Source organism: Patiria miniata, unplaced genomic scaffold (genome assembly GCF_015706575.1).
Source record: "Patiria miniata isolate m_02_andy unplaced genomic scaffold, ASM1570657v1 HiC_scaffold_30, whole genome shotgun sequence".
Taxonomy (NCBI): domain Eukaryota; kingdom Metazoa; phylum Echinodermata; class Asteroidea; order Valvatida; family Asterinidae; genus Patiria; species Patiria miniata.
In genome coordinates, this window is record NW_024037070.1 from 3,108,105 (window position 1) to 3,132,991 (window position 24,887).

Here is a 24,887-nt window from a genome sequence, read left to right on the forward strand (position 1 = left end):
CACATTAATTTCGATTCCAAATAAAAAATATAGGCAGGGAATACAAGAATGAGTAAATAGATTTGTTGAAAAGATGTAATGAGGTATAGAGGCATCTTTTGTTCGAACAAGATAGAACCGAAGTATCGGGAAACGTACAGATCATCTAGAAAAGTACATTATATGAAAAAAAAAAACATTTGCTGAAAAACCAAATTAGAAGCAAACTATGTCAGATGCTTGGAGATGGATGTTTGATCAACGCACAGATGAGAGTGATTTAATGGATTCATCATCAATTGCATTCCAGAAACTAAGTGTTTTTAATGACTACGTTGTGCGAGTGTATGGCACAGTCATAAAGATGTAATTACACGAACTGGTTAGGATACATGAAATTCTTCATATGCCTTCATGTAATAGGATGATGAAGATAAATTCATGCTTGTTTAACATGTGGCCAAGCAACACGATCACTATCAAAACACACACATAAAACATACCCTTTTCAATGAGGTTAAAAAGATTCGCATTTCATTTCAAATGATACTTTTTTCTCATGAATGTGACAACGGATGAAGTAACTTGCGAGAAAACTTCGTTATAACTTGTTATACATGGAAATGATAGAATGTGCCTTAAAAAAGGAGGTTTTCCTTACCTTTCTACACGTTTTTACGAACGGCAAATTCAGTATTTTGGCGTTGCGAACGGCAAGCTAGCAGTTGTACGGGTGTTGCGAACGCAAATTTCGTGACGTTCACACGCGTATCCATGACGCAACGCGGGCCGTAGGCGTACGCGTTCTTGCGAGAATGCGTAATTTAACCTCTCTATTATCTCACGACTTATAACTCCAGGGCATTCGATATAAGACCTTAATTACCTCGTTCCTAGATAAGGTCTGCTTTCAACCTCTCCCTATTATATATCGAGAGAGCAGCTAAGGGGAGTGCACTGCTCGAGGCCGTGGGGACGAGGTTGCGATACGACATCCCACGTGACTCGCACTCGGCCAATAAGGATCGTCTTAGATCAGCCTGGTGCTCTTGCAAGAAATGACACGGGTTGGGAGGCGGTCAATGACCCTTTCTTGATATTAAATTGCCATCGTTACGACCAACACCTGTTGCCATACTCGATATTCCAAAATGTAGGGCGTATGCAAAACCATCTCATCAAGCCAGTACTATCAAGGGATAACGTTATGCATAATTTCACCAACATCATATCTACATTATGTCAATCTGAGTGATAAACGAAGAGTAATATATGCATGCATTCCCCATTGCATGTTTAAAACAAAACCTCATAAGCAATCTTTTTACGTGATGATTTTCGATTTAAGTCATATATTTTTTGATAAATAATGTTGGATTTTGATCCCTCAAATCCTCTGCGTAAAAAAAGTTATCAACTTATTACATGACATTCATGAGGTTTTTCATTCCCATGAGAGCGGGATTTAATGGAGTGTGTTAGCCGGCGGATCTTGGGGGAAAATCTTCAGCTTGATACGGGGTGTGGGGGGGGGGGGGGTTCTCCCGGGGAGGGGATACGGTAAATCGCTTGTCAGTTTACAAATTCTCAGCTTACTGGCCGTGCAGGTCGTACTGCATAAATTTTGAATTATTATTTGTCCATAATAGTATAAAGATAATTTGGATTTATGTACCATACTTAAAAACTAAAGTTTAAATTTTCAAGTTTCAGTCTGATGTTTCGTTGTATTTTATTGTTCGTATGATTGATTATTCCATAAGCTTGCCGAGGTCACCACAATGACATATGCGAGTATTTGGACATGGGACCCATGTGCCTAATGACCCATACACTTTCCTGTCTTGTGGTGAAGACGGCACAGTCCGATGGTTTGATCTTCGTATCAAGAATAAATGTATGAAAGAAGAATGTCGAGAGGTAAGTGCAACTCACCTCAAATAAAGGAGCTATTTCTTAGCTTGGCTTTGAAAACAAGGATTTTAACAAGGCAGTTCATGTTTCATGTGGTACTGTAGGCATATACCTATATTAGACAGGCCATAGCAGCTGTAGTAGTAGGTTTAGTTGTTGGCTGGTGTTGACAAGGTCTTACTTGTCATTCCATGGCTTTAGCCTCCTATTATGTTAAGGTACCTTTAGACCGCGACACATGAGAGCCATGTCGGCTGGCGCTGACAGCCCTTGCTATGGGACTTACTGCACAAAAACGAAACTGGGGGCATCATGTACCTACGTCTGGGTCTCACTCCAACAGTTTCAAGTCTGAAGCCTTGCCGATTTGTCAGCTTGTTGGCCTATTCATCCGCTATCCAACAAGCTATAGTTTGTCAAATTCTATCCATGTTAAGGAACCTTTAGACCGCGACACATGAGAGCCATGTCGGCTGGCGCTGACAGCCCTTGCTATGGGACTTACTGCACCAAAACGAAACTGGGGGCATCATGTACCTACGTCTGGGGCTAACTCCAAAAATTTCAAGTCTGAAGCCTTGCCGATTTGTCAGCTCCTTGGCCTATTCATCCGCTATCCAACAAGCTATTGTTTGTCAAAATCCATCCATGTTAAGGTAACTTTAGACCGCGACACATGAGAGCCATGTCGGCTGGCGCTGACAGCCCTTGCTATATATTGGACTTACTGCACAAAAACGAAACTGGGGGCATCATGTACCTACGTCTGGGGCTCACTCCAACAGTTTCAAGTCTGAAGCCTTGCCGATTTGTCAGCTTGTTGGCCTATTCATCCGCTATCCAACAAGCTATAGTTTGTCAAAATCCATCCATGTTAAGGTACCTTTAGACCGCGACACATGAGAGCCATGTCGGCTGGCGCTGACAGCCCTTCCTTTGGGACTTACTGCACAAAAAGGAAACTTGGGGCATCATGTACCTACGTCTGGGGCTCACTCCAAAAGTTTCTAATATTCTTAAGCTCTAGAAATGTCAGTGGCTTTCTCTATTTTTTTTGTGCTAGACCATACTTAAAACAATTGTACAAATGTCTCTTTGAATTCATTATATTTATTTGATATTATTTAAAAGTTTATCTTATTCAGTCGAAGTTGGTCTTTACCGGTACCAGTTTTGTTTTTGGAATACAAAGTTTCTTTCAGAATACATCCCAAAATAAGAATAATGCAGAGCAATTCGTCCATCTTTATGACATGGAATGTCTGACATGCACGTAAGGCCGACAAAAGTCCTTTTTAAATTTAGATTTAGAGTTTTGATACTTTTGAAAAAAAAATCCGTCCTGATGTAATAGACTACAGATTACAATGGAGGGGCGCCCAAAAATTGCATCTGTGCTGAAAGGTAGACTGGTGTTTTTCACCGGACATCCGACCTACGTAAAATCATTTTTTGGGGCGAGGGGGAGGGGGAGGGGGAGGGGATGGGGAGGCTTGGCATGGGGGCGCTGTTCGAAATCTATGTCATGGTTATTGTTAGACAATAACTATTGTTATATTTGCTTTCAACAGACGTAAACATAAACAGCCACTCGCGAAAAGAAAGTGTTTTGGTGAAAAATACGCACAAAGTCGCAGAAAATGGGAATTTATGTTCTTGCAGATACTAGTCGTGGTAGGTCATACGGTCGTGCTTTTCTCCGGATGCCAAGTTTCCAGTGGGGGCGACTGAGGAGGAACTTTTAATTGGGGGGGGGGGGGGCTGAGGGGGTTGCAGCCCCCACCACGCCCCCCTCCCCTTAGCTACGCCGCTGCTCGCATTCCCGTTAAATTATTTCCAGAAGCACGGACAGCCCCCCAACACATTATTATTCAGAAACCTCATTTGTGGTGGGTTAATTTATTGATGCTGTCTATTAATACAGTGTCATGTATTCTGTGAAACGGATTCATTTCAATTTAGCTCCGAAATTGAGTGCTTCAGTGCTCGCTTTTGTGCTTTGGATTAAAATTTAATGTTTTCCTGGTATGTGTTTTCCTGCTGGTGATTTACTTTCATGATAACCTGTTTGCGACGCGAACCTTTGTGAAGTTGTGATTAGTTTTGCGCGTCCGGTATTGACCATCTGTACAAAGTGGACCGGATGGAATTACCTTCCTTATCCACCCTTTGGACAAGGTTAATATATCGTCCAAGCAAAACAAATTCTTGTTTGAAAAATCTTCTGCTTGATAGGATCTTGTAGGTTTTACACTGGGGAGGAGATACAGTAAATCGCTGGTCAGTTATTGACAAAGTCTCAGCTTACTGACCGTACACTTGTAAAATTAAGTAAGTCATTTTGACTAATTAAAATCTGTCCTGCACGATGTCTCAAATGACTTAACTAAATTAGTCAGATGGGTCAATTCACTGAAACATATTAATAAACCTGCATAACATTTCAGTCTAGGAGGCAAACTATGAGTCAAAATTGCTTGACTAAGCTAAAGTAGGTATTTTATTTAATTTTTGCGCCCAAATTACTAACTTATTTTTTTTTTTTATAGTGTACATGTCTTCCCAAATCATATTTTCAAATCATACCACATTAATTTTGAAAAGAATACTACAGATCATACATAATTATAAAGATAAGTTGGGTTTATGTGCCATACTTAAAATTTAAGTTTGAGTTTTCAAGTTTCAGTCTGTTTCGTTGTATATTTTCGTTTGGTACGTTCTCGTGTTCATCACTTCATCATGCATGTTAGACCTTCCAAGTCATAAATGATGTGAATTCACAGAATTAATTTACCTATTCTCATTTCTGGAATGTATTTCTTAAAGAAACTTTGTTTTTCAAAAACAAAACTGGTGTGTACCGATAAATACTAACTCAGACTGAATAAGATAAACTATGAAATAATTGTTATCAAATAAATAATAATGAATTCAAATCCCATCCCTCACAGACAAGCTTTTCGTTGTGGGATATCTCAGCTAGCGGTAAATGAGAAGAGGCAAATGAATTCTGTAGATTTACATTTATGACTTTGATGCATGATGCACACGGAAACGGAGCAGATGGGATTTATGAAAACTATATTTTCAATTGCCCTTTCGGCATAAGGCCAACAAAAGTCCTATATATCTGATGCATTTTAAGAAGGAATTATATCGGATACACCGACCAAAAAAGATTTGTTGATAACTCATCTTTGCAGCTACAACGTGCAGTAAGCTGCTTATTCTATCGGGACGCAACTTGAAAAAAAAATATGAGAAAATCAAAATTGTGAAAACCTGTTGCGCGACGGCTGTTGTCTGTCAGAAACAATAACAGACGCTTTTAGACAAAGTACATTTAGCTTCTAAGAATAAGGTGTCATTTGGTGTAAAACTGCGTTCCCGTGTTACGAGGCATTAATATAATTCCAGAAAAGTAATCATTGGAGGATTATACCAGGATTAACATTTTGTTACAGAGTGGTGTGATCTGAGGATATAGATTAATATCAAATTAACTCCGAAATCAACTGTTTCAGCACTCTCGGGAGGGGTTAAAGTTAACATGTCATCAACGGCTTGGTAACGAAAGCTTGGCTAGTAATAATTTGTTAATTGAAGGCGTCCAACATTCTGAACACATTGTTGATTGGTTCCCACTTATCTTGTTTTGAATGAACAAATGAAGAACCGAACCCACTCGTTATAAAAGTAATGCAGCAACTCACTTGTTAACCTGACAACACACAACAAAATGATATTTTGTGATAAGGTTTGAATTTTTTTTTGGACACCAATCTGATCGGAAGACGCTTTGAACATTTATGCTATGCTTATCATTGAAATCGGGCAACTCACCTTGTTAAATTAAGTAGTCCTTGTCGATGTACGCTCACTCATTCCTGTCACATTCTCCCAAATCTCAGTGATAAAAAGATCGCAATTGCTGGTGAATGGTAACTATACGCTCCCTCCTACTTGTCCATCCGCACGTACGTACAGGCTTGACGTGTTGACTCAAAGTCATCAGTCATTCGCATAAAGCTGATGGCTTTAAGTAATCTCCACAGCCTTTGTATCCAATGATAATTCCATATTCCCTATCCCGACTCGAAGAATCTTCTCTCTTCGCAACAAATCCCCCAGACGCGGTGGGGCTATAGCGGAGGACGCTTTGGAGAGCGCGTCACCATTAGATAACTTGAACCGTGCGGGGCGGCGCGGCGGACCCGTTGGACTGTGCCGTAAGTCTAGACGAACAGCGTGCCCGTGACTGTACCGATGATGCCTATGGCTTGGTATAAATCGAGTTGCTATCAATTTGGAGATATATACGCCGATTCTCATGTAGTCTCTCGTCAGCACTCTTAGCTTACCAATTGATAATGGCTCGGGCCGGAGATTATGAGGCGGGTTACGAGTCTGTGTATTAACACCGACTGGCCGTGTCACTGAAGGGGTTTCAATTCAATTAGAAAACACGGATCAGCCGTGGATTGCTCCAAATCATGTCCCGGGGATCATCGTTCATGATTTCATTTAGTCAGTTGGGTTTGGAATCAAATTTTACACGCAGATGTACAGGCAATTTTGCAAGAGTGTTATTATATTTCGCAAGAGTGTTACTATTCACTCTAATTATTAATTAATTATTTTGTTTTTAATTATTAATTCATTCTTTTGTTTTAGATTAAAGGAGTTTTCGGTGACAAGGCAAAATAAAACGAGAAATCAACCTTGATTAGTATTAACTGATTTGAGGAGATCTCCTCAAATCAGTAGAGTCAGAGCCGTGTAGCCTTACATTGAGAAATGCGACATGAGGAGTACCAGTTTGGGACGCCAGTTTTGGGTCAGAAAAATTTGACCTATAATGGCTTCCAAAGTTGAAACTTGTCGCAATTCTGTGTGTACGACTCTGTGGAGATTGTTATGTATGCATGGGGTCTTCCGGGTTGTTATATCATGAGGAAACTTTTGTAACTCTTGGTGGCGATATAGTCCATTGTAAACGAAACTGACATGCGTAAACCTTCACCAAGCGTGTCCCTACGTGATTAAACATGTTGCACTCCGGTTGTTTAGGTCAGAGGTGGTAGATAAAAAAGATCAACAGAAAGTCACAAAAAAAGAAACTAACTGGGAAAAGCCAACATACTAAATTGTTAGTTTTACTTATTCATAACAGCGACATTCTGAAAAGTTTCCATTACGTGTTTTGACACTAGGTGGCGCTTTTTGTTATGGAAGCCATGTGTTATGTGTACCGGTAGTTGTTCTGACTTGTACAAAGCCCGGTTTTACGTTCCCTCGCAGCAGTTTCAATAATTTAAAACTTATATTTAAAGAATTGTTTTTTACTTTTCCTCTCCATTTTGTTTGGGGGGGGGGGGATAAATAAATATTTAATGCTGGCAAAAAAAAAAAAATACCAACTCGGCCAGACGTAGACTCCAACATAATAAGTGTATGAATATCAAGAGAACAAAAAAAAAAGAGAACATTATAATCTCTCCAATTAAAGTCGGACAAATGCATTTCAAAACGTTCGAACAAAATATATGTAATTATTGTTCTTGCCACTGCGGAAAACTGCACAAAGACACAGTAATTCCATCAAATACTGATATCATTCGGGATTAAAAGCAATACAAATCGCCTGAACAGGAACATATCATAGTCCCTCTATACCCAACCTCGTTAAGTTTGTGGGGAAATGATTATTTAGGGTGCTTGTTGCGTTAAACTTTTGTAAATTCCCATGCGCTAATAATAGGCCGTGCACCTGGGGCCCACTGGCAGGGGTCATGGGTCAAAGAGCGAGACGCGCGGACAAGTTGTTACAAATGTATACATTGGTGGGGGGAACGGGTATGGAAAATGCAAGGCAGAAGATTGGTGTGTGTGAGTTGTGTTGTTGTCGGTGGTCGATGGAATAAAATGAGGAGCAGTTCCTTCCAAGTTAAGAAAGATTTGAGCTGACTGGAGAACCCCTTGCCTAGTTTCTTCCTTTACCGGAGACTATATGCTTTTGGGCAGGGCGAAATATCAATCAAAATACCGCTACAAATGGTAACACGGATGGGGTGTACATGAAGTCAGACACTCGGATGGTTTCAAGCGCAGCAAGGGCCTTGACTCGACCACCACGACCAGTGCAGTGCAGGCGGGACTAGCTTGACGTGGACCTGAAGCCGGGGGATACAGCCAAGTTGACGGACGGACGGTTCGGGACCAAGTGGAGTGTGCAGAGCTGAAGGGGACGGCTGGAGGCCTCGAGAACGCCGTATTGAAACAACGGACGAACGGCGTGCGTAGCTGCGAGCTTGGCATGCGGCTGGAGTAGCAGGGAACGGCTGGCTGTACTACCGATACCCGGAGCCTCGGAGGAGTAGCATCGGACGGACGGTTCGGGAGCAAGCAGAGGACTCCGTGGAGGAACAACGGCCTTGAACTGTGCAAGGACAGTGACGTTCGTCAACTTTCAGTTCTGAACTTACAAGTGTACGATTGACACAGGTAGCCTTGTCTGGTGTGTTACTCAAGCAATCGATTTCTTGGATAAATTTTGATACTTTATTGATTTATAATATAGTGCAGGCCTAGGACGGTTAATATACTAGTGAAAGGAAAGGGGTTGTTAAGTTATTTAGTGCCCTTGGTGTTCTGCTAGGAATAACAAAATTAACATGGCTACGGCTGAGGCAGACTTGGTCGCAAGGTTGGTGTCTGGGCTTACGGACGCTCTGCAGGGGGCCAAACCAAAAAGTATTGCACAACGTCCTATCAAACTTTCAAATTCAGTGGGAAACCTGTTAAGGTGGGGGATCTGGCAATAGACGATTGGTTAGATGAAGTTGATGCATATTTGCAGCAATGCAAAATCCCCGTTGAAGAACAGGCGAAAGTTGTGGTCAGCCATTTGTCGGGTACGGCCCGACAGGAAGTTAAGTGTCACCCAGAGAGTGTCCGTAATGACATAAAGGCAATCAAGAAAGTACTGCGGCACAACTTTGGGGAAATACAAACAGTTCAAGGGCTTCAAAAGGCTCTATTCGAACGTCACCAGCAGGAGGAGGAGTCTCTTATGGACTTCTCCAGGGCCCTAATTCGGTTACATGATAAAGTTCTAGAGGTTGCATCGGAAGAGGAAAAGGGGTCGCTACTGGCTTTGAGGGATCGAGTACTCATTGGGCAATTTGTATCGGGGGCGCGGAACCAGACAGTGCGTCTGGAACTGCGGCGCTTAGAGCTGGAAAAACCGAATCAAAAATTCAGTGAATTGCGCGATGCTGCTAGAGAACTTTTTCGCGATCTAGAAAAAGTACAGAAATCAAGGCGCAGTCATGTAAACCCGGTCCTAGCCGAACATGTCGGTAGCGCACTGGAAAACTGTCAAGGCATAGGCCATTGTGATCAAACAAGCGGTAGTGTTAACACTGCAAGTGCAGAAGTTAACGCTGTTGGTGGCACGGCACTACAGAATGTGCTTCAGCAGCAACAGGAGTTACTTAAGTGCATGCAACAACAACAAGAACAGATCGGAAAACAACAGGAGCAAATCACTACGTTGCTTCAGCGCGTACTAGACAGGGATAAATCCTCAAGTGGGCGTGACAGCGCTGCTCAATTCGGGCCTGCACCAAAAGATCGGTCCCAGTTCTTGTGTTTTTACTGTCGCCGGCCAGGGCACATTCGTGCTGACTGTCGACTACGGATCGCGCGCGAACAAGCAATCGAATCTCAAGGGAATAAGGCACCACAAAACAGTGGGCAATCGCAACCTACTCATGAGGCAGCGGTAAACTAACACTCTCCACAACTAAGGGCCAAGTTGTGGAGAGGGAACAAACAAAGGCCTCACCCAAAAAGGAACCAGTAGGGAAAGAGCAGTCACCGGAGGCCTCGGCCGACAATCTTTTAGCCAGGTTAGTGAGAGAAAGCCCGAAGGCTTGTATTATCCTTGCAGGTGTCTCTACAATGTGTTTGTTAGACACTGGGGCGGAGGCTTCCCTGATTAGCTCTTCATTTTATAAGAGAAACATTGAGGGCAAAATCAATGGAATTGATTCCCTTGGGTATGATATTCACGTATCGGGTGCAGGCGGCGAGTCAATACCAATTGAGGGGTACATACAGGTTCCACTGTGCGTCCATAACCTTAAGGTTAATGCCCATTTTCTTGTTGTTGATGATTCCTTTGGGGGTGGGGCATGGAATTGGGGTCGCTGTCCTGTGTTGCTGGGTTGCAACAATTTGCATTTGTTGAAGGATTTGGTTATACATCCTGCAAGTGACGATGCAGACGCGTGGGACATGACATTGCGTTGGTATCGCATGGCCCATGTGGAGAAACCGGCAAGGGAATTAGGCAATGTTGGACAAGCCCCTGCCCGCACGGGCAGATGTCCAACAACCGTCCTGCCAAATGAGGTTCGAAGCCTTGTTTGCTACATTCGCGCGCCACCAGATAGATTTGAAGGCAAGACCGTAGTCGTTGAGGGTTTAAATGGCGGTCAAGACAGAAGTGCAGGGTTAGGGGAGTCATGCAGAGTGTATGACACCTGTGAGGTTACAGGGGGGAAAGTGGTACACGTCCTTGTTGCAAATGCTGGGATGAGAGCAGTAACAATACCTCCTCACACAAAGTTGGCAACCGTAGCCACGGTTGCACCCACAGTAGATCTGGGGCTAGAGGAGAAATCTGATGGGTTACATGTTTCGGTGAATCACGTATTGTCGAATTGCGTTGGCGAAACGGGTTGTAAAATCCCCGTCGGAGCACAGGACGGGGAAGGGGTTAAAACCCCTGAACGTGAAACTTATGTTTTTGGTGATGGTTCGCAATATACATTGCCACCCGGGTTGGATTTGAGTTCTAGTCTCTTGAGCAGAGAAGATAGAGACAGTGTTGTTCGATTGATACAGAAACACGACTCAGTATTCTCCAAGCACCAGTTTGATGTAGGTTCATGTGATAAGGTGCTGCATAAGATCCATACTACGGACGAAGTGCCTATAAGCCAGCCTTATAGGAGGATCCCTCCCCACTGTCTTGGAGAGGTGCGTGACATGATACAAAAGTTGCTAGACATGGGGATTGTCCGCAAAAGTAGCAGCCCTTACGCCAGTCCCATAGTGTTGGTGCGTAAGAAGGACGGATCCTTCCGTCTGTGCGTGGATTATAGGAAACTGAATGCGCGCACTGTGCGAGACTCCTTCCCGTTACCGCGGATAGAGGAGTCGCTGGAAGCTTTGCGAGGGGCTTGCTACTTCTCTTCCCTTGACTTAGCGCATGGATACCATCAGGTGTTGATGGATCCGAGCTCGGTATGTAAGACAGCATTCAGGGTCCCATTTGGGCTATTTGAATTTACACGGATGCCTTTCGGCTTGGCCAATGCGCCAAGTACTTTCCAAAGGGTGATGGAAATGTGCGTGGGGGATTTGAACCTGACTCAGCTGTTAGTGTATTTGGATGACATACTGGTGTTCTCCCCTAACCTGAAGGATCATCTGTCTAGACTAGATGAGGTGCTCACGCGCATATCTGAATTTGGACTAAAGATCAAAGGCCAAAAGTGTCAGTTGTTTCAACATCAGGTACGATACCTGGGCCACATTGTAAGCGCCGAGGGTGCGTCTGTAGATGATGAGAAAATCCAACGGATAAAAGAGTGGCCTGTTCCAAAAACAGCAGAGCATTTGCGTTCATTTTTGGGTCTCGCTGGCTACTATCGCCGCTTTGTACCACAGTTCGCGAAAATAGCAGCGCCACTACATGCCATGTTGCCGCCTATTGTAAGCACTGTAGGTAAAGGAAGAGCAATCCGGAAGGCTGCAGCATATTTGTGGAACGCGGAGGCCCAGGCATCGTTTGATACTCTGAAACAAGCCTTGACGCGAGCACCAGTACTGGCTTACCCAGACTTTTCATCTCCATTCATCCTGGAGGTGGATGCATCACTCAAAGGGTTAGGGGCATGCCTTGCACAAGTAGGGGAGGACGGGGAGAAGCACCCAATAGCCTATGCTAGCAGGGGATTGCGGGGAGCGGAGGCCAAATATCCGGATTATAGCTCCTTCAAGTTGGAGTTATTAGCCTTGAAGTGGGCGGTGGTTGACAAATTTCGGGACCATCTGTTGGGGGTGCCGTTCACTGTCCTAACGGATAACAATCCGTTAGCTCACATCAACACAGCCAAACTAGGTGCATGCGAGATGCGATGGGTGGCCCAATTGGCCTCATTTGACTTCGAGGTGAAATTCCGGTCTGGTCGGAGTAATCGCTGCGCCGATGCACTGAGCCGCTATCCTGGGCATGTTTCCTCCGAGGTGGAGGGGGTGGTGCAGCAAGTTTCTCACACGAGTACTGTTCCATTACGTGCTGAGATAAATAGGATCAGTCCTACGCGGCCAGCAACTGAAGCGCAGTCTGGTGTTGGGCCTCCTGGGTTGTTCCCCTCGTGGTCGACGGAGCAGCTCGCAGCGTTGCAAAGGCAAGACACAGACCTGGGAATTGTGTGGGAACGCTGGGAGCAAAATGCAGTGCCGGGCGAAGTTGCATCAGATGGCAAGCGCGGTACGCGAGATCTGAAGCTCTGGCTCTGGCAGTGGCCACGATTTGTGGTCCGCGAAGGCGTGCTGCATAGAAAAGTCCAAGACCCACTGCACGGTGAAGTGTTTCAGATACTTTTGCCGCAAGTTCTTCAAACGCGTGCGGTTGAGGGTTGTCACGATGGTTGGGGGCACCAGGGGGTAGCCCGCACTTGCTCGCTGCTTAGGAGACGCGTTTACTGGCCGCGTATGACTGCAACAGTGCGACGGCATATTGCTCACTGTCAGCGTTGCATAACTGCTAAGGTTGCTCAGCCTCAACCAAGAGCTCCAATGAGACATTTAATGGCTTTTCGGCCATTAGAGGTTCTGGCAATCGACTTTGTCAAGGTAGACAAGGGAAGTGGGGGGTATGAGGATGTTTTAGTCCTGACAGACGTGTACACGAAATTCTCCCAGGCGATACCATGCAGAGATCAACATGCGGTAACGGTGGCCCGCGTTCTTCGCGACCATTGGTTCACAAAGTTTGGAATTCCAACGCGCTTGCACAGCGACCAGGGGCGGAATTTTGAAGGCAGTGTTATCAAAGAGCTATGTACCTTGTATGGGATCAGAAAATCACGCACTACTCCTTACCACCCGGAGGGAAATGCCCAGGCGGAAAGGTTTAATCGTACCCTCTTTGGGTTGATTAAGTCCATGGATGAGCGCAGCCGGCACAAGTGGCCTGATATGTTGGCCCATCTCGTGTTCGTGTATAATGCCACCCCACACAGTACTACAGGTATTGCCCCGTACACGCTCATGTTTGGACGTGAGCCGCTAATCCCACTAGATCAGATTCTCGGGCGTACAGATTCTGCATGGGATCAAGATTTTGTGAAGTCGCAGTCCAAACTGCTCAAACGCGCAGAGAACCTAGTTAGGGAGAGAACAGAGAATCGGGCCGCGCGTAACAAAGCCATCCATGATTCAAGAGGGAAAATATGCGAGTCGTTCAAGCCTGGCGCAAGAGTTCTGTTGAGAAAGCTAGACTTCAAGGGGAGGCACAAGTTGAAAAATGCATATCACGATGACACGTTCATTGTTACCTGGGTGAATCCAGAGGGGGACGTATACCACATACGACCTTCACAGGGGGGAACCGAACGAACGGTGAATCGTAAACTCCTGAGATTGCATCCCTCTGAATTGCCAGATGGTAGTGCAACAAGTAGTTCCGAGTCAGATAATGAGTTCACATCGGGATTAGAATTGGGACAGTGTGATGATGCAAAGGGGGTGAGGGATGGCGCCGACGAAGTAGGGGAGCCACCCGGTCAGTCTCTTAACGTAACGTTACCTCTCAGAAGGTCAAAGCGGAACACCAGGGGTGTACATACCAATCCCTATCACTTGCCCCGTTCTTCAATTAAGTAATAGGTTTGGGGGTTTACCAACGGTTAAGGCTTTCCTGGTTGAAAAGACTCGGGGAATCCAGTTTTTACAGGGAAAACCTTGCCGTTTGTTGCCACCTGACTTTTTGGGTTATAACCTAAAGTGTAGGTTGTATAAACTTAAGTGTTAATGTGATTCATTTTGCTTTACACCAGATAGGCAAGGCTGCCGACCAAGTCGTCAGGACTTTATCTTCGGGAAGTTTTGGGGTTTCCAGTTCCAAGGAGAAAAAGATCCTGACACCTGAAGAAGTAAATGATATCTGTATTGTGCTATTCGAAGTAGTTTAGCCGATTGAGTGATTTTTACCTAGTTAAGCATTGTTTCTTAGTATATCTACGTTAGTACATTGTGTATGCAATATGGCATTCGTCTTGTTTGGGCACAGCTTTGTGAAACGACTAGAAAACAGAAAGAGATTTGTACTTCATATCGAGTTTCAGAATACCACAGTGTCTGTCCACTGCTTTGGGGAGGGAGGTCTGTCCCTTTCCCGTATCGAATCGAAAGGTAATCTCTACTATAATCGCCTTTGGGAGATGAACCCAAAAGTGTTAATAATTGATCTTGGGACAAATGACCTTTGTTCCAGGGAGTGTTGTGCGAGCGTCGTGTATCAAAAGCTGTGTCGGTTTATTACGGGATTGGCAAGAAATGGTATCAAACCGGAAGCAATTGTTTTCTTGCCAATTCTACCTCGTACTGGTGGTCTACGCCCCAATCAGATTGACCTGGAAACATTCAACAGTCGGGCTGAAGAATTAAACATGATGATCGAAGGGGGTACATTCCTGGAGGATCGGTGGTGGCTCTGGAGCCACAGGGAGTTGAAGCACCCACGATACAATTTAGATGGTGTTCACATGAATAAATACGGGGAACATCAGTATAGGAGGACCCTTTGGCGACTTGTTGGATTTTTTCCAGGCTCGCTTATGGTGAAGATCTGCTTGAAAGAAGTTAAAGTTGTAGTTGCTTAACCATTGTAAAAAAATAAGGAGTTATTAAGGGAGTAGTATCATACCATGTTTATTTCGGTTGACAACCACATTGCTGTTGTGTAAAAGGGGTGATAATCATTCACACGGGTTTCAAAATAAATTAAGGCTAACAAAAAAAAGGGAGGGCTAAAGAATTTATTTGGATGGATTGTTAATCCCAATTGGATCGTTGGGGCTTAATTTTAGTGACCACAAATTGAGCCGGGATTGCAGAACAATGGGTTCGATCTCCAGGGGAAAGATCGATATAGTAGGGGAGAATGTGGGGAAATGATTATTTAGGGTGCTTGTTGCGTTAAACTTTTGTAAATTCCCATGCGCTAATAATAGGCCGTGCACCTGGGGCCCACTGGCAGGGGTCATGGGTCAAAGAGCGAGACGCGCGGACAAGTTGTTACAAATGTATACATTGGTGGGGGGAACGGGTATGGAAAATGCAAGGCAGAAGATTGGTGTGTGTGAGTTGTGTTGTTGTCGGTGGTCGATGGAATAAAATGAGGAGCAGTTCCTTCCAAGTTAAGAAAGATTTGAGCTGACTGGAGAACCCCTTGCCTAGTTTCTTCCTTTACCGGAGACTATATGCTTTTGGGCAGGGCGAAATATCAATCAAAATACCGCTACAAGTTGAGAATGTAGGTCGGGCAAACAAAGGCATTCTGTGAACCAAGAGAACTGGACAATGCACATTGCAGATGGCCTTAAATTATTAACTTTCAGCTCTAAAAAAAACCTGACAAATGAGCAACAGCAACTCAACGCCTCGTTAACATGAACATATCAACAATGAATATGATTATGCGTGTAGTATTAAACTTGCGGGCAATAATTGCATTGCACTTTAAAAATATCACATAGAGCGACTAAAAATAGGAATTTATGTAATTTTCCAAGGCAAAATGATGTTTTTACTACTAGAATTAAGCCAGAAAACAAAGTGGAGGCGTGTGTGTGTGTGGGTGTGGATGTGTGTGTGAGGGGGGAATAAAGGTTGAATGGAACACTTCGTGAAAATGGGAAAACACACAATGTGTCAACACAAATTGAACTTATATGGCCATTTTCTAAAGAATGGGAGATTTGTCGTAACACCATCTTTTGAGTTGTGTGGTTTTGAGAAGAACCATTTGTTTTAACTCAACGTTTCGACCATTGTGCTCTGTTCGTCATCAAGAGACTGCCATTTGTAGTACAGTGGGCAAAACCAACATTGGAAGAGGTTTTCATTTTGTTTTGTTTTGAGGAAAACCCTAATATCTAAGTCCTCTTTAACCTTTCTTTCTTTTTGTTCTGTCAAACAGCTTTAAAAAAAAAATAAACCCGTTTTATTAGTTGACTTTTATTCACAGTACATAACACAACTGCATGATTTTTCCAATGTTATTTTCTCAAAAATCAGTTTCACAACTTCCGAAGTAAGTTATTCACTGAACATGTACCCCTCAATGTTGCATAGCATTGGAAAGCTGTTCTGCAGAATTCAAACAAATAAATAAATGTCTAAATTCTGAAAAAGTCCAACTTTAAGCTCATTTTGTGATGACGGCAGGGCACATATGAAACTGTAAACCTGACAAGGACATTTCAAATGTACTTCCTACATAAACGTACAATTGGTGTTAAATGTGTAAGCAGCTAGCCTACATCTTTAAAACAAATCATCTTGGAACCATAATGGCAAAAATGTCAAAGTTAGAAACATGCATGTGTCAGGTCATAAGTCTTTCATATTACGAAGATTAAAGCAAATACCTATATAACGACGTTGATGTCAAAGATCTTCGGATCAACATCATTGGCGAATCCGGGGGGGGGGGGGGCAACGGGGGACATGACCCCAAAACATTTGTGTTTGTTTTTTAATCGGAGGAGCGAAGACATCGATCTTTTTCTCTGAATTTTTCAGAAAATGAATTAAACCGTTGCATCTCCCTCGCATAGCTGTTAGTTTAATGTATACGATGTGGAAATAAAGCACGCTCCTATAATTATGTTATGCTCAATCTCCTTTCCCTTTTGAAAAAACCCTTTTCCCATTCTAATCAAAAAGTCACAAAAAATTGTTTAACCCCGGGCGTTTTTAAAATTTGAAATACTGAAATACATATGAGGGTTTCATAATATGAGCTGCGTGTGCTTAGCTCGGCACGTAGGCATGTACCCACAATAAACTGCAGAACGTATTCAGCAATTGGCAAAAGTAATTGCTTTAGGCAAGAAAGTCCTAAATTTTTCATTCGCCCATAAATCAACTCATAAAGCCAATTATCCATATGCATGCTGAATGTAAATCCCAATAATAAAGTTGATTCCTGTTCATGTACCATTAATTGGGGCTCAAGGACCAAATACTACAGAATACTACATGCGTTGTGCACACCGTATGGAAAGAAATGCATACTACAGGTTGCTACTCAATGATTTTGTAGCTTAGCGTTAAGGAGATTTTTTGTTGTCATAAGTTTATATTCTTATAAGGCAGACACCGGATATCAAGGAGACGTTTCAATGTCTCCTTAAGGTCACAACTCCTATTTAGAGGCAAACTTTTACCCTAGCATTGCTTTCGTTTCAAAACATAAATATACAAAAAAAAGAACAGACAATTTGGGTAAGGGGTCATTACAGTTTGGAAAAAATTGTGCAGAAACCCTATGGGAATGTCTCCCTAAAAGATACTTTTCCCGTTATTATAATTTGTACAATTCATTAGCTTGAAAAAGAAAATAATCATCAACTGTGTTACTGATTATAATAATAACACTGGTTGCCATGCTAACAAAATAGTGCATTTATCGCATTGATAAATTGAGATATTTTCCTCTGCTTTTCTATATACAATGCATTTCAATAAGTGTCTTTGGTATTCAGACGTCTACACCCGACAATAATAATACGGCATGCACTGATGACACACAAATCCTGTAGATCTGATAGGCCCACAGAATTGTCCTTGACGATGGCACAGACATAATTATTTTCTGTAATTTTGCCGGTCTTTGCTCCTTTGTGAAGCACAGGCCGTAGACTAGACACGTTCATTGTCATGTCACTGAACGTTCGTATTCAAATCTGCACTCTGTGAGGGCTCACCATGCAAGAGGTCTATTGAAATGTCAGTGTTGCAAGACGGCTTAGCGACGGTGGCTGTGATGAAGATGTCTTTTAAAAGTCGCAAATATTGGCGCTCTTTACTTAAAAAAAAACACGTTAAATTCCTCCCTCCCTTAATCATGAAGGGAATAAATGTGTGCTTGGCCGGTTTTAAAGTGTTTAAGACCGGTTGGAGTCTGGATGCTGATAATGACCTGAGCCGAAGGATATAATTTATACAAACTAAGCTGCCATTGTACCAATTTATTAATTCTGTCCCAGTATACCGAAGACCAGAAGCTTGGCAGGGTTGGGCTCTTCAGATCACTGAGTCTAGTACTATCCGATGAACGGGGATGTTACGATAAACATCATTAACTTTGAAGTAACATCCAAACTCAAGGCTGTATACTGCCTGTGATAAACCATGACCTTTCTTATGCCCGATCGAGTCGCATGACGTGAGCATCAAGCTATATACTTTCCGTAAGTAAGATTCGCGTCCCAACCTTGAAGCACACATCATGCCTAAAAAGTAAAGGCTGAGCGCTAACTACATGTCCTATATGAATACCAGAACGGAATATTAAACACGGAGTATAAGGAGTCTCCTTTGATGTAGTATTTTTTTTAACAAAACAAAACAAAACAAAACAACCACCGCCCTTTGGTATTTTGGACTATAACAATAGTGTGAAAGCTGACCGTCAAGTGTAAGGTGTCTGCTGGGATGTCAAGCTGGTGTTTAACACAGTACACTGTTGCGAAGATCAAGCGACACGCGAAGGTTAAAAAGGATAGAGTTACCATAGAGTTAGAGTAGAGATAGAGTTAACAATTGTTGTTATGACATCAAGCCATTCATCAATCGATGGAGCCGAGTCTGGTGATGAAGCCGACGTTTTGGGAAACTCCATCACCTCCGTAACTAACGACCGATGGAGGGCGCTCATTGTCTTACTAATGGGATCAATGAGGGCGCTATATAACATGACCGAGTCGGTTTTTGGTAATGCAGAAGTAAAGCTTGTATAAATGCCTCCATGATAAATGTAAGTGGAATCTTTTTGTCTCATTATTTCGAATACTTAGGTGTTATTTTATTTACTCAACGTATTCATTACTGTTCATGTTATTTATGAAAGTTCAAACTAAATCGTGACGAGTAAAATGGCTTTAGTTTAGGCCTATGATTAGCCCCACTAGTGTGGCCGTCGGTATGCTGCGCTGAACCTCTTGGCCACACACCGTGGTACCGCGCGCTACTGAGGACGAAGTTTCATAAAATCTGCGGGCCGTTTCTTACATTCTCAGTTTCTTACTTTCTTATGGTTGTATTCTATGATGTTTTACCTATCACTTCTGGGATGCTTAGGTCTAATGATGTTCCATTTTCCGAGATATTCTTCAATCTTTCTGGAGCCCATATTTCACTCGTGAAACGTCTGGTGATGGCAGCCATTTTGAATGGCACAAGAAGATGACCTCAAACTGTGACGTCGCGTTTATGCAAATTGCTTGTCGAGCGCGCGAGGGCGCGAGTTGCAAATGCGAAGCTGTTTCCTGTACCATGCATTTATCGTCAGGGGGCCACGTGCACCGATCTCTATTTAGGATCTACGGTACAGGAAACAGCCGTCGCATTTGCAACTCGCGCCCTCGCGCGCTCGACAAGGAATTTGCATAAACGCGACGTCACAGCTTGAGGTCATCTCTTGTCCCATTCAAAATGGCTGCCATCGCCAGACGTTTCACGAGTGAAATATGGGCTCCAGAAAGATTGAAGAATATCTCGGAAAATGGAACATCATAAGACCTAAGCATCCCAGAAGTGATAGGTGAAACATCATAGAATACAACCATAAGAAAGTAAGAAACTGAGAATGTAAGAAACGGCCCGCAGATTTTATGAAACTTCGTCCTCAGTAGCGCGCGGTACCACGGTGTGTGGCCAAGAGGTTCAGCGCAGCATACCGACGGCCACACTAGTGGGGCTAGCCTATGATGTGCAATTTGTTTGTGGGTCATGCTTACTCCTAGAACTATGAGGCTCCACGTAGTGGAGCCTCATAGGTTCAGAACCCCGCAAAATTGTTGTCGGCACAAAACACTAATTAAGTACAAAAACGTCCATCCCAACCAAGCTGTTTCACATTTAGGCTTAGTTTGAAGGGTTTTTTTGCTTTAGAAGCATACTCACCCTCTTTATAGGCTAATCAGAAAGTGCTGCCTTTTTCAGATGTATATTTTTGGTGAAATTTCATGTTGAAATTTTGATACGAAAACATGTAAAAATGAATCTGGAAATTTCACGAAAAGTATTCATCTGAAAAAGGCAGCACTTTCTGATTAGCCTATAAAGAGGGTGAGTATGCTTCTAAAGCAAAAACCCTTCAAACTAAGCCTAAATGTGAAAATCAAAATTTGGCAAAGTCGACACGTTTTTGTACATGTGGATGTGTGGCCTATGTTTACGGAGGCAGTCCAGTAAATAGGCCACATTTATGGGGCTAGGGTCATGCATGTCATGTGGATTGTTGTAGGTCACGTTCGTTACAATTGCACATGATTTGTAAGTCATGGTGGGTCAAATACTAATTGAATCAACACCCTTTCAACATACATGGCAAACGTTGGACCCACATAGTACCTGTATCTAAGCGAATATGACTACTTATCCATGGTCTACTATGAAGCAAGGGCAGATCTGGGGGGGGGGGGGGGGGGGCAACGGGGGCAATCCCCCCCCCCCCCCAAAGAAACCAATTTTTTTTTGTAGATGGCGTCGTTAAGTGGCGACACAATAAAGGCAGTCACTGCATACACCACAATCAAAAGATTTGGTTAAAGTGATCAGAAATGGCCCCGGATCGCTCCACAGAGCATCTGGAATCCTAGCCCCATGAATGTGGCCTATTTACTGGACTGCCTCCGTAAACATAGGCCACACATCCACATGTACAAAAACGTGTCGATTTTGCCAAATTTGGATTTTCACATTTAGGCTTCCTTTGTAGGTTTTTTTGGCTTTAGAAGCATTCTAACCCTCTATATAGGCTAATCAGAAAGTGCTGCCTTTTTCAGATGTCTAATATTTGTGAAATTTCATGTTGAATTTTGATACGCAAACGTGTGCAAATGTATCTGGAAATTTCACGAAAAATGGACATCTGAAAAAGGCAGCACTTTCTGATTAGCCTATATAGAGGGTGAGAATGCTTCTAAAGCAAAAAAAACCTACAAAGTAAGCCTAAATGTGAAAATCAAAATTTGGCAAAATCGACACGTTTTTGTACATGTGGATGTGTGGCCTATGTTTACGGAGGCAGTCCAGTAAATAGGCCACATTTATGGGGCTACTGGAATCCAAACATTTTTTGGGGCCCTTATAAAGGGCAGCGGGCCCCATTTTTGGGCCCCACTTTTTTCGGGAAAATTGTGTTCTGGATCCGCCCTTGCTGTGAAGTATGATAAGACTTCATCCAACAACATTTTATAATTCACACTCACTGCATGTGGTGTTATACGTTCTCCAACGTTCAATAACTTCATGTTTATTCATGTTATTGGAATTGCACATTTTCAAATAATCCACAAAGGGAAACTTGGAGCAAAAATATTTTGTCAATAGTTCATTGAAAAGGTTCACATTTTTTAAAAGACACGTAGCCTACCCACTTCTATTGAAAGGTTAATAGAAAAATGCGATGACATTGATTCATGTCATTGGTGAGGCAATAAATTTAAGATATACAATAGGACATGTAATGTTGCATGTGTTTAATATCACTGAAATGAACAACCATAACTGTTTCTAATTGTAATGCCCTTGCTTTACTATTTTTTTTCAGTAGTTCAGGTCTTCAGGACATTCAGCTAAGCTTGTTCCGAAAAGTTAAACACCAGGGAGAATAAATCTCTGCGATGAAACCCAAGCGCGTGGCCTTGTGGTCACATCCAAGATCCTTGTCCACTGCCATGGTGATGAGCTTCGGTAACTATGGCAATGTGGAAGTCTTCAATGAGATGTTCGGAGGAGCGTTTGCCTTTGGTCCTGAAAGGAAGATGCCCATGCCGTTACCAGTTGAAGAACACCTGACATTTAACATGGTCAAAAGCCAGCTGGAAGCCGCTTACCCTGATCGTGATCTGGTCTTCATGAAGGACCACGCCATCTCCCTGGACAAGAAGTATGAGCGACTCCCGGCAGGTTTCCATCACACATTCCTGATACGAGATCCGTCTCGTGCGGTGCCGTCTTCTCTCAAGATGGGGCTGAGGGGCGGCATGTCCGTGGAGCAGTACTTGCAGATGTCGCAAGTGTTTGGGAAGACCATGGGGTACGAGCACCTGCTGGACCTGCTGGAGCACGTGGAGGGCACGCTGCAACAGAGGGTGGTATTGCTGGATGCGGACGACATCCGCCGCCACCCAGAAAAGATGCTGCGTGCCTACTGCGACGCCGTGGATCTTCCGTTTTGTGAATCCCTGCTCACGTGGGATCCCATTACGGAAATTCCTTGGCACAACCCCAAGTCCCTGCTGGCATTCAACAAGGCAAATGGAGCATATGAAGATGCGCTTAAGAGCAGCTGCTGGCTCCCACCTAACCCAAACCCCCCCGATCTGACCGATTGTCCCCAGCCAATTTTAGACATGATCGAGGCGGCAAGGTTAGTTTATGAAAAGTTGTATGCCAAGCGCTTGCAACCGTAACTTATCATCACAGATACTAAGGGACTGACACCTTAGTGCTTAAATCATGTAGAATATAGCATATAGATACACCTTTAAAAATGTGTGAGTATTAGTTTCTGCTGTTGCTGGCAATATACGTGTAGCACCTGAAATACAATGCAGGGCAAGTAGGAAGATGGGATTCTTCACATGTCTTTCTGAAATGTTCATGTATGAGTTATTTGAGAAGTATCAACCCAATTGAATAATTATTTTATAATAATTTACTAATTTGTATAGTGCAAATTTTATAAAAAAATATATTCAAATGCACTTTCCATAAAATTTCTTAAAATAAACTCAAATAATCAATTCATAAACAAAAACAATCAGATCTTAAAAAATAAAAATGCACTGAAATACATTCATGACATTATAAAGTCATAAAAAAACTAAAATAAAAAATAAGTTAAATAGATATGATAGAACCCTAAATTTACTGCAAAGAAAATGGAAAAATCATAGTTGCTTCGTAATTGTGGCCCGCATAATGTACATGTATATCATTATATGTGTACTGTACTTGTTCATGTGTTGTTTTGAGTGAAAGGGATGTAGGCCTAAAGTGTGCTACGGCAATTTTTATTAAATCAATTCTCTCAGAAATATAAACAAATTAACCTATTTTGTGATAAGAAAAAACATTTATTTTTGGAAAACTATCAAAGAAAAATTAATTATATATGCCTCATGCAAATTGGCAGTATATTCTACTCTAGTAAAACCTCTAGCAATTATGAGAACTAGACCGATCACATTGTATGGAAGATTTTGACTTGAATAAATGTTTAATTTCAGAAGCTAAGCAGTCCTTAACCTGACATGTATAAGACCAGATTTGCCAGTCTCGCGTGTGGCCGAGTATGAGCCTAGATTTATTTCAACCTACTAGGTGCTCAAGGAATTAATTTTACATGAAAACACATTTTATGAAATCAATGATCAAAAATCTATGAAAACGAGTGCATTGAATTCATTACTAAGTTTGTCGACTGAGTTATATTGTGTGTGCCAATTCCCGACACAAGAGGGCGCTAATGCCAGTGTATAACTTACAAAATTACACATTAAGCTTATTATATAATACATGTAGTGTCATGCGTGTTGCTCTCTTTGTTATTATTAGTCTTTCCAAACTATATTTTTGTAGGTAATATGCACAGTGATGTATGTTGATGGGCATGTGCTTTCGTCTTTTAAACTTAACAATTATAGATAAATTTATTTTTAGGCCAAACAAAAAAATGGTGTGTTTACGGTATCCCGACCGACCTGGAATTTTTTCGGCCCAATTGCCGACCTCAAACTTTTTATTGCCATTTTGAAGGTTGATAATTGACAAACTTCAAACATTTCAAGTACTTTTAATTATTTGCCACGAACAAAAAACATTTTCCACACTTGAATCTGACCATGATTTGACACAAACATACCTGTGTTAAACGTGCGTAAATCGTGACGATCTGAAAACTTGAATTCTCAAACTACGAAGTACGATTATTTTTGCACAAACGCATCGGGGTACGCCTGGCTGCCCGACGGACGCCTGACGATACAAATTAATTTGGATTGAAATGAATCGATTGAATATCTTCAATGCTTGAATAGTGGTTTTATAAAATTTTTTTGCAAAAGAACACGCATGGGCATGCAGAACTGAAATGAAAAAAAAAATTACAAAATAAGATTATTTCCCTACCTACCTACCTGGATTTTTTTCAGGCCGTTACCGTAAACACACCATTTTTTTTGTTTGGCCTTAACGAAATATATGGGAAGCTTTTTTTTTTTTTTCCCCTTTACACAAAACGTGATATATACATTTACAAAATTAGTAAGGGTACCAGGGGTTTACTATAGCGTGTCGTTGAACCTTTCCTTTCTGAAATGATAGATCAATCTCTGTTGAAATAAAACGCTTGTAGTTAAGTAAAATGCATTTTACGGTAGCGGTTATTAAATACAATTGTGATATTAACATGCACATTTACTATTGCATGGGAGATTTGTGAATACATTTATTTGTACACTGGCACTTATAACAACTAGGGCCAAGTTCGCGCAAGGACTATAGTTGACCAATGGTTAACTAACGTTTGCCCGAACTCTGTCTAGTCCACAATGGTTGACTACGCTAGTAGACTATTGGGAACCAGCCTACTGGGGTTGGTTGCTCCGCTG

The 24,887-nt window shown here is 42.4% G+C and overlaps 1 protein-coding gene across 1 annotated transcript; it reads left to right on the plus strand.

Moving 5' to 3' along the window:
- Window positions 1-21,884: 21,884 nt before the first annotated feature.
- Window positions 21,885-23,506, plus strand: LOC119739071 (the record flags this gene model as incomplete). Its single annotated transcript, XM_038213907.1, has 1 exon — window positions 21,885-23,506. A coding segment is annotated over one exon (801 nt), but the record flags the coding sequence as incomplete, so codon positions are not given.
- Between the last annotated feature and the right edge of the window lie 1,381 nt (window positions 23,507-24,887).